General features: G+C 39.0%; 1 protein-coding gene across 3 annotated transcripts; it reads left to right on the top strand.

Annotated features, from left to right (window-relative positions):
* Nucleotides 1-233: 233 nt before the first annotated feature.
* On the top strand, nt 234-10196 carry marveld2a (MARVEL domain containing 2a). 3 transcript variants are annotated; one of them, XM_034123207.1, is made up of 9 exons: nt 234-328; nt 1612-1707; nt 2767-3735; nt 4335-4558; nt 5430-5465; nt 5606-5769; nt 5924-6095; nt 7044-7094; nt 8641-10196. In XM_034123207.1, exons 3-9 carry the CDS (start codon nt 2784-2786, stop codon nt 8758-8760), a joined length of 1719 nt encoding a protein of 572 aa, XP_033979098.1. In that variant the 5' UTR covers nt 234-328; nt 1612-1707; nt 2767-2783; the 3' UTR covers nt 8761-10196. The 3 variants fall into 3 exon arrangements, with proteins under 3 accessions (XP_033979098.1, XP_033979100.1, XP_033979101.1); XM_034123209.1 differs by having other exon boundaries at nt 268-328; nt 1612-1674; XM_034123210.1 differs by lacking the exons at nt 234-328; nt 1612-1707 and adding an exon at nt 1731-2009.
* Nucleotides 10197-10440: the final 244 nt, after the last annotated feature.

Genomic DNA, 10440 nt, shown 5'->3' with positions numbered 1-10440 from the left:
GTAGTGGTGAATTGTAACTAAGTGTAATTACTTAAGTACTGCATTTAACTGCAGGCAAGATTATGCAATAACTGATCATAACTAACACATTTAGTGAGTAGGCCTATGTTCCACTACGTCCTATAAATGAGAGGTTACTCACAGGTGAGTATCACTGTATGACTGTCTGTCAGGTGTTCTTAACAGGTACATTTCCCCCTCCGACTGAGTGACGTCATGGGGATGGGCAGGTCACGTGGTCCGGTCAGCGGAGACCTGTTGGTGTAAAGTTACTGAAATGGGAGAGAAGAAGAAAAGGAGGAGGAGGATAAGGAAGGAGGCGAACAAGGTAGGTTAGGCAGAATAATAACTGCATTTATATCCTAATTTCAAAATTATTTATCAATGCGGTTAGTTAGACATCAATAAGGAGTCTTTGATAGTTTGAAACGGAAACCTTTTAAGGAAGAAACGTCAGTAAACGTAGCGTTTTGTTATCTTAACGGCACCTCGAGTGAAGTTAACCGCCGTTGTCGTAACGAAACTTTTTTTTTAAACAGCTGTCTAAAGCGACATTTAAGCAAGCTACTGTCTGTTTTTATTTTATAATATAACCTGAAGCATGATAGTTACCTTTAAACGGAGTCAAGTTATTGTGTTAATTTACTTTTCTCCCTGACCGAGCCCTCTGGCTGCGAGCCAACACTTGTTGCAATGTTATTAGGCCTCCTTCACTGCACACATGTATTACATACCTGCTGTGGACTGAGTTTTAAATGTAGCCTTTGTTGTCAGTACTTCAGTGTCATGTAATTATATCAGAGCCGAGATGTTTATAGACCTCTGTATTATTATAAAGCAGATTCCTCATAACAAGAGTCTCTGACATTATTACTGTAGGTGTACACAAAAGTACTTCCCCATGTGAGCCGTTATCTTAGGAGAAAAGTACTAATACCATACTATTTAACACAAATACAAGTACTGCATTAAAGGTATGTTACTTAGTAAAAGTATGTAATCAGGAAGTGTACTTTACATGCAAATATTAAAAAGACAAAACGTACTCACCATGTAGAGTTGCCCCTTTCAGAATATATCATAGAATTGGATTATTATTATGGATGCATTTATGTGAGCTAGTTTTGATAGCGTTATATACTCCTGGGTAACGGTAATGTATAAGTTTGAAGTGTTGTTGAAGAACAGGATGAGTGAATTCATCAGTGGTGGAGAAATTATTCAAATGCTTTATTTACAAAGTACTAATACCACACTGTAATAATGTAATACCTGTAAGTAAAAGTGAAAATATTTGTACTTAGTAAAGTATATAGTACAACACACTACTTGAGATGTAGTTTCTTGATGTGGTGCTATCAATTTTATAATATATATTAATATATATATTTTTGATTAAGGGAAACATTCTTTGTTTCCACCTTACATTTTTTGTTACTTTTCTCAATTTTATGTAATGTAATGTATGTTTTTTAATGTTGGCTGGACAAAACACACATTGAAGACAGTTATTTGGGAAATTGTTAGAGTTTTTATTCTCATTAGATGCAGCGTTAAAGAAGTCGACCATCATCTCATCTCAGCCCTTAATGTCTTGTTGTGTCTCTGCAGGTGAACCATCCAACGACACACTGTCTGTTCATACAAGGTTTGCATTCTGACCTGCAGGCCAATGTAAGTCGTGTTGAGTGACTGCGTGTGAAAGAGGTATTGAAGCTCAGTTAATATCATTTTTTACCTCTCGAGATCATTAAAGAAATGGGCTTTTAAGGGCTGATTAAATGTCAAGAATACATTTTTGTGCTGCCTGCAACAACTATTCATAAGTTTAGATTCCTGGGTAGGACACATGAGAGCTTATTACAACATCAACAACAACAACAACAACAACGGGGGAATTCTTACTTCATATTGGATGGCAGCACAAAAATATATTCTTGACTCGGCTTGCATGGAGGATGCTGGGATAACATCTTCACTCATGAGGGCTTTTTCTCTGGTGACCTCAGGTACTTGGGGGTTAGCTGCAGCTCGTAGGTATGTGGGGCAAACAGATTTTGCATGAATGATATTCTTGAATGTCTAATTCAAATTTCTCATCAGTTTGGGACATGTTTTTATCTTCTGGCCTTTTCCTTCTTACATGTTTATTCTTTCTTTGCTTTCCTGGTTCAGGTAATGATTTGAATCGATGAAAAATGTATATCTAGGGCTGAAATTATTATTTTATTGACAAAAACATACAATACATTTTCAAGCAAGTTCCTGTCTCCGGGCACATTTTTCAAGGATTTTCTGCTTTTTCTATGTCTTATAAGATTGTAAATTGAGTATGTTTCACTTTTTGACTTTAAGTTGGCAAAGCAAGACATCACCTTAAAATGAAGCTTTGAAAACATTAACAGTTTTCTTTAATCACTTATTCATCCTGTCTATTAAGCATTAGAAAAGGATAAAAAAAAAATAGCCATTTCAATTACATAGAGCTCAAGATGATATCTTTAAATATCCCGTTTTTTTTTAAACCCAAAGATATAAGTGAACAATGTGATAAACAGAAAGAAAAGGCAACAAATCCTTTTATTTGAGTAGCTAAAAGCAGCTCATGTTTCTGCTTGAAAAAGGATGAATCAACTATCAAAATATTTGACAATAATGAGTTGTCGAGCAACTTATTATTTCAGCTTTAAAATAAGGATAAAAAGACCTGTAGGTCAAATTGAAACGCATTAAAACTATTCTAAATAAATGTGTGTGTGCTCTCAGGGACCACTACCATCCTCATGTCCAATGGAGGAGGCTTTTATGGACGCACTGAGCGTGTCCGCCAGTCGCCGTACTACGACCAGGTGCCACTGGGCTCCTTACCACGAGCAGACTCCTACGATCCACTTCCGCTGAGAGAGCAGAGAGACACTCGCCTCGCTCAGAGCGCCGACCCCCTCCCTCCTCCGCCTCTCCCTGACCACCCCCCCGTGGGCCCAGAGTTAAATCCCAGCGGCAGTGAGGACAACGGAGACCCGGACGACCCCGCCTTGGATATCAAACCCGTCCACCGCTTCATCCCAGACTCCTGGAAGAACTTCTTCAGAGCAAGTGACCGCAGCAGTAAGCAGGCGTGGTCAATGCCTGACTCGTCATGTAACAACAACAACAGCACCAGTGACGGGGTGCGCTGCTCTCCTCCACAGTCCCCGGTCCCTGGGTCCTACCGAGATCCTTTTGGGGGCTCGGGAGGCAGTTACAACTCACGCAAGGAGCTTCTGGAACTACGGGATGGCAATGAGTCCTTGTCGGGGCGCACCCACCGCACAGGTCTGACCTACAGCGAGCGGGTGGAGGAGTACCATCAGCGCTACGACTACATGAAGTCCTGGTCAGGGCTGCTGAGGATTCTGGGATGTGTGGAGCTCCTGCTGGGGGCCGCTGTGTTCGCCTGCGTCTGCGCTTACATCCACAAAGACAACGAGTGGTTCAACATGTTTGGATACTCGTCTCCTGGAGCAGCGTACGGAGGAGGAGGGTTATATGGCGGAGGCACAGGGGGGTCCTACTACTCGGGCCCCAAGACCCCCTTTGTGTTGGTGGTGGCAGGGCTGGCCTGGCTGGTGACTGTGATCATGTTGGTGCTGGGGATGACCATGTACTACCGCACCATCCTGCTGGACTCCAACTGGTGGCCTCTGACCGAGTTCACCATCAACCTGGCGCTGGCTTTGCTTTACATGGCTGCAGGTCGGCAACAGCTGGACACTCATATTACACATTTTTCACCTTGATGTATCCATACAGATAGTTTTAATTTTACCGTTGCTTTTGTATGCATTTCAGTCATTTGTCAGGGACCATGTTCAATATTTAAAAAATACGATTGCCACTTGACATAGTGTACCAGATTAAAGCTAGTTTCATCCAAAAAGATAGATTGTTGGTACAGAGTTGGTTAAGACTTAAAATGTTTTTTTAAGGATCATAGCAATTCATAAGATTGCTTTTACTAGTATTTGGCATGTTTCTTTATGTGAAATTGAGGAGTTATTTTAAGGATAACTACAGCTTTTAAAATATAATGATTTGTTAAAAGTTCTAATTAGTGAACTATTTTAGCAATTCAATTATGTGTACACATTAATGCATCTGTAATATATTTCCAGTAATGTAATATAGTCTATTATAGTATAACTCTAATGTTAAATATGTTATTTTTCGAGATATAGCATCAGAAATCTTGAAGACAGATATCTTAAAACTGCTAGATACCACTTGGAAAGCAAGACATTTTATTTTCATGCATGGACTCCCTCTTCATAGCATGTTTGCTTTCTGTTTACCAGCCATTGTCTATGTTCGAGACACGACTCGCGGAGGGCTTTGCTCCTTGCCGATCTTCAACAATGGCATCAACGGGGCGTTCTGCAGAACAGAGGCAGGCCAGACGGCAGCCATTATCTTCCTGTTTGTCACCCTGCTTGTTTATCTGATCGGAGCCATGGTGTGTCTCAAGCTGTGGAGACATGAAGCTGCACGCAGATACCGGGAGAAATACGGCGAAGAGGAGGTGAGAGCTCTGACACTTATTTATTTATTCTGTTTGAAAGGTTAGGACATGGGTTTCGTCTGACAGTTAATGATTAATCCAACACTGTCTATCACTCACTTTAATGAGTTAAAAGACAAGCTGCAAACATGTTCTCACACACACACACACACACACACACACACACACACACACACACACACACACACACACACACACACACACACACACACACACACACACACACACACACACCACACACTACCTCTCACACACACACTCACACACACACACACACACACACACTGCATTACAACAACACACCATATCATTTGCATACAGGGCTACAGCTGTGGGGGAAGGAGTAGGCGGAGTCAGTGAGTCCTACCTGTTTATTGGAGGGCAAAACACTACACACACACATTCTGATTTAACAACACTAGGTTTGAGATCCACATAATAAAACTCTTCTTTTGGGTTACTTTTTATTTTTTGTGTTTTGATCTGTTAAAAGAATATCTATTTGATTTATTGCAGAAAGTAAGATGAGAAGATTGATATCTCTCCTGTGTCACTAAAATACTTTAGCCAGGACATTTTAAATGTTGTTTTCTTCCAAATATACAAACAATAACATGTGTATCAATGAGCTTTAAAGATGTTGTAGGGTGGACAGAGCCAGGCTAGCTGTTTTCCCTGCTTTATACTTAGCGTCTTCTGACTATAGCTTCCTATGTGGCGGACGAGAGAAATATCTTGTTTATTATCAAGCTCTGCAAGAAAGCAACACAAAGTGTATTTCCCCAAATGTCTCTACTATCCCTTTAAATGGTAAGACATCATTAAAAGCCTAATGTTAACTGGATTCTATTTTTGTATGTTTTACACACAGATGCGTCCCTCCGACATAAGAGTTACACAATCATTGGTAAGCCTCCTGTAATTTGCTTTATTGTAAAGAAACATACTCACGTTTGTGTTTATTTAAACATGAAAGTTGCTCCTCTCTTAATTCAATCTTTACAATCCTGTTGTCATAGCTGTGTTTGTCCTGTTTTGTCTCTGCAGGTGGTTCCAGATTCAGCTCCCATTCCCAAAGCTCCAGAGCAGGTGCGAGGCTCCTCAGTGGTTCCCATCCACGCCGCTCCTAAAGCCATCCCACCTCACATTCTGCAGGGAGCTATACCATCAGGACACATCCCAAAACCTGTCATCGTGCCTGACTACATCGGGTAAGTTCTGCTCAAAATAAATGCAAGGACAAGTAGGTACAATATGTGTGTTGCTATGTCGGTAAGATGTTAAATAACAACTGTATGTCCAGCTTTGCCTAACATACAGTTTACCAATGTTAATAAAGACTTGTTCTCTTCTTCCGTGCTGCAGTAAGTACCCGACGATCCGCTCAGAGGAGGAGAAGGACCAGTACCGAGCCGTGTTCAACGACCAGTACGCAGAGTACAAGGAGCTCCACGCGGAGGTGCAGGTCACCGCCAAGAAGTTTGACGAGATGGACGCCATGATGCGCAGTCTGCCCCAGAACCCTTCCACCCAGATGGTGAGTGTTTACTCACTCAGAATACAATCGTGTTTTTCACTCAATAGTCAATCAGAACTCCTTTATCAGATTCTATCTGTACTCTATCTTCCAAAATGTAGATGCCATTTTTTTTTATCGCATGGGACTTTTTGTGCATTTATTCTAGAAATGCTATTTAGAGGTACATTTTCCAATTCATTTAACTAATCATAAAGACATTAGAGATGCTGATCAAAAGTAAAGTGCACACTAGACACTTTATTTTGTTAAAAATCAAAGCTAAGATACAGTTTTCTTTTAGTTTTGGTAAAATATTTTTTACTCTTATATCATAAGATGTGTTCCTTGTTTTGTACAGTGTATTTATATTTCAATATTTTACATTCTGCAGAAAGTTTCAGACAAACTACACTCCCCAGAAATGATCTCAAAGAGGTTTCTGAGTTTGGAAACCCTTAAGTGTAGATCATTTTTAACAATGTCTTTGCAAACACTTAAAATCGGCCAACAAATACACATTTGATTGATATTGAGGACTTTTAATCTCACCCAGTTCTCATGTGTGCTCCTGGTAGCCATGCCTTAACAAATGACACACACACTTAGTGCATCATCACACTGGACCTACTTTGCATGGATGAACACAAGTTAACATGAACCCTGCTGGACTGATACCATCAGGGTTTGGTATTATGACAGTGCTGGGTAAACCATTTCTGTCAGAGAATGATTGTGTGTCTGGAATATGCACCCAGTCTTTTTGTTGTTAAAATGTGCCTCATTTCTCCCTCTCATAACTTCCTCTGTTTGCACTTCCTGTTCCTGCTGTACTTCCCCTCCACCCTAAAATTCCTTCTCTGCACCATCCACAAGCACCTGATTGTATTACCTAACTGTACTACTTCATGTATTTCAATCTTTATGGATGATCTTGAATTGAATTCAGTCTCTTGTCTCTGCTTGCAGGAGGTTGATCGCATTAACAGAATCCTTCAGGATTACCAGAAGAAGAAAAATGTGAGCCGATTCTCTTTTTCCGCTGTTTTGTATACAGTGTTGTTCTGCTGCCCATGTTGATATGTTCTTAATAGATACTTAAATCTCTCAAAACACAAATATGTATTTAGATTATTTCTTTATTTTTTTAGATCTCAGTAATTTCTTAAAACAGCTGTTCACTTTAGTTTTTTATCAGACAGAACTAGGTGCATGTTTCGGCACTGCTTTCAGTCATGGATTAATCCACATTTGGTGCATTTGTGAGTTGTGTGGCAGCAGGACATTATATGTGACCCGCTCTATCGAAATCAGTCGGAGGACGCAACGGCTCATTTCAAAATAAACGTGGATTTGCGTAAAAATCTAGTTTTTCGGGGTTCGGGTGTTTGTTTGATTTTAAATAAACAAAGTCTTAGCTTTCAGAATATTAAACTTTTATTTCCAAAATCACACGATAAATATATTTTTGAAGCTTGTAAAGGGAAGATGACAGGCACCTCTCACTCGCCACTCTGCTGTTCCGCAGCGCTGCTTCCCCTCCCTCCCGCTGAAATTATAAATGTAAGGCGTATATTAATCATAGATAACACGACAGGGTCCGTTACAGTTTGTTTTCATCTGATTTCAAATAAACAAAGTCTTGGCTTTCAGAATATTAAACTTGTTTCGGCAAATTCAGATGATAAATACAACTTTGAAGCTTGTAACGGCATAATTACAAGCGGAGAACGGAGTAACTTGACGTCACAGCAGGCATAACAACAGCCGGTGTTTCTCCTGAGTGTTTTCCCCGGGAAACAAACATAATACACACAAACGCAAAAATACACACACACACACACACACACACACACACACACACACACACACACACACACACACACACACACACACACACTCTCGCAAGCTTCCCCCAGACCAGTAATCCAAACGAAAATATTTTCCCTCCGTACTATTTTGATCATTTATTAGCCGCTAATAATCAATCAGATCGATGGATTCCAGAGAAGAGGAAACTTTAAAGGCCTTTTTCTCAAAATGATGACTCGGTGACAGTCATTATATAATGTGACATATTTTGCTTAATATTTGGAGTACAACAACAATCCTGATATCATTAGAAAGCTAGGAATCTCCTCTTTCCAACAGTGTATACAGCTCAAAATGTGTCTTCGGGTCAATGCGATTGATTTCGATAGAGCAGGACACATATGCAGAGTTAAGTCAAATGTAATGACAGTGTGTGTTCATAGGAATACAGGAACATGTCACCCAGTTGGACAGTGTGGCTCATTTATGTTTTTTTAATCAATGGAACTGAGGAAAATATATAACAGGTTGTGGTGCACACACAATACTTGTTAGTAGATATTTATTCAGTGTTGGTTTCCATCTTTTCATTGGATTTGTTTGACGGGGAGAAAAATTGAGAATATCACCAGCGTTACTCATTCATTATAATAGTTAACAAACGGCCCTTGAACAGCTGAATTATACAGTAAAAAGTGTGTATCTCAAACATACATTTTTTATTCTCATCGGTGTTTCTGCTTTATCAAATCAGGACCCGACTTTCCTCGAGAAGAAGGAGCGCTGCGAGTACCTGAAGAGCAAACTGTCGCACATCAAACAGAAGATCCAAGAATACGATAAGGTGATGGAGTGGAACGACGGATACAGCTAAACCTTTAGCAAATATCTGTACCCTGGCACACCTCTGAACACTAATACAGAACTAATGCTGACAGCTGGGCTACTGGTGGGGAAAGTGACATTTTAACTGGAGAGCGAACATGACGCATGTAAATCTGTACAGCTGTTTTTATCTATCAGCAGCTTTGTATGACTGTTCATTAAGAAGTAGAACCAAATGTGACAGTTTTATATTTAAAGAAATGTCTTGACATTTTGGGAAATATGTTTGATCGCTTTCTGGTGTGGAGTTAGATGAAGAAATAGAAATAGCTCTAATATTTGTGAAGTAACTATAAATACACATCAAGAAGCCAGATTAGCAAAAAGCTTGTAAGTGAGCTCTAACAATAACTGTTAGAGCTCTAACAAAAGCAAAACAAAGTCAGCCTATGAACACCTCCATTTCACTAATGTACACGTTATTTCTTATTCCAGTGTAAAATGGAGCTATGTGCGGGACTATTTTCTTAGAAATAGAGGCTAAGCACATAAATAAAACAGATATGGATGATATTTTTACTCGTAATTTTACAAATCAAACAAACGAGATATAAAAAGTGAATTCAAGGCTTTGAAAGTGCTGGTTGGTGGGTTTCGGTTCCTTTGCGCTAAGCTATCTGCGACTGGCTATAGTGTTATGTTAAAATGATAAGACTCCTCTAAGTCTTTGCCTGAAAGCGAATAAGCATGTTTGCCAAACATGTAAAACGATTCCTTTATTTTAAATGGTTTGAATATGCAAATAACTGGATACGAATATACAAGATATTTATGTTTAATACTGTGACTATGATTGTAGCCGAGACACACCACTATACGTTATGACACTGGTATCCCTAGTGAATATTTGCGTTTAATTAGTGGGAAATGGAAGAAGCAAGGGAAAGTTAAAAGGAAAGACGCTGCATTATTTCTCTGCTGTACGTCACATGATTTTCTTTCTATTAGTCCACTTGTTTGCCTGTTTACATTAATTTCACAACTTTAAAGCCTGAAATTAAAACCACTGCTTATCCGGACATATCCCATCTAGCTGCTTTATGTAAAGGATTGTTTTAATTGCACACTGTTTTGTTTTTTTAACGCGTATCTGTTTTTCTAAATCTGGAAATATCCATGTCTGATAGTATAATTTAAAATGTTGTTTGTTCTGTGTGTTGTAAAATTATGTTCTACCATTTCACTGATTAAACATTTTGTACTTTATAGCCACGTAGCCCCCTGAATATCTTCATTTTATCCTCTTTATACTGTACACATTTGACCTCTTGATTCAGTGGGAATATTATCATAGGGTCTGTGTTTGCCTAATGTTATTAAGAGAAATTGTAAATATGTTGCTGTAAATGTCCATATTCTTTCATAATTTAAAGTGATCATTTGGTGCTTTTTGTCGCAAGAATACAATTTTGCTTCTCTACTGACGGTCTGTGTTTTTTTTTGTTTGATCAGCTGGCAGGTACAGTTCCTTTTTTATTGTAAAAAGGAACAAATAAACAGTGCTCTGTTAGAATAAGCTGAATGAAGTTATTAGAAACTACAGAGATGAAATAGGTAAATTAGGTTTACTTGTTCTAGTCGTTTTAGATTTTTTTTAATCAAATCAATGTGACATTCACTGAGTCATTACTTGAATATTGAATTCATTGAGAAAACTGCCATCTTAATA

The sequence above is a fragment of the Trematomus bernacchii genome, unplaced genomic scaffold, assembly GCF_902827165.1.
Source record: "Trematomus bernacchii unplaced genomic scaffold, fTreBer1.1, whole genome shotgun sequence".
Classification (NCBI taxonomy): Eukaryota; Metazoa; Chordata; class Actinopteri; order Perciformes; family Nototheniidae; genus Trematomus; species Trematomus bernacchii.
The sequence above is the reverse complement of the archived record's forward strand: the minus strand, read 5'-3'. Positions and strand labels throughout refer to the sequence as shown.

Bases quoted from the DNA above. Each gene is read 5' to 3' on its own strand.
- marveld2a (XM_034123210.1), top strand. From the start codon at position 1,850: ATGAGAGCTTATTACAACATCAACAACAACAACAACAACAACGGGGGA. The intron at 2,010-2,766 runs GTACTTGGGGGT...GTGTGCTCTCAG, and splicing joins TTTTTCTCTGGTGACCTCAG to GGACCACTACCATCCTCATG. The intron at 5,466-5,605 runs GTAAGCCTCCTG...TTGTCTCTGCAG, and splicing joins TAAGAGTTACACAATCATTG to GTGGTTCCAGATTCAGCTCC.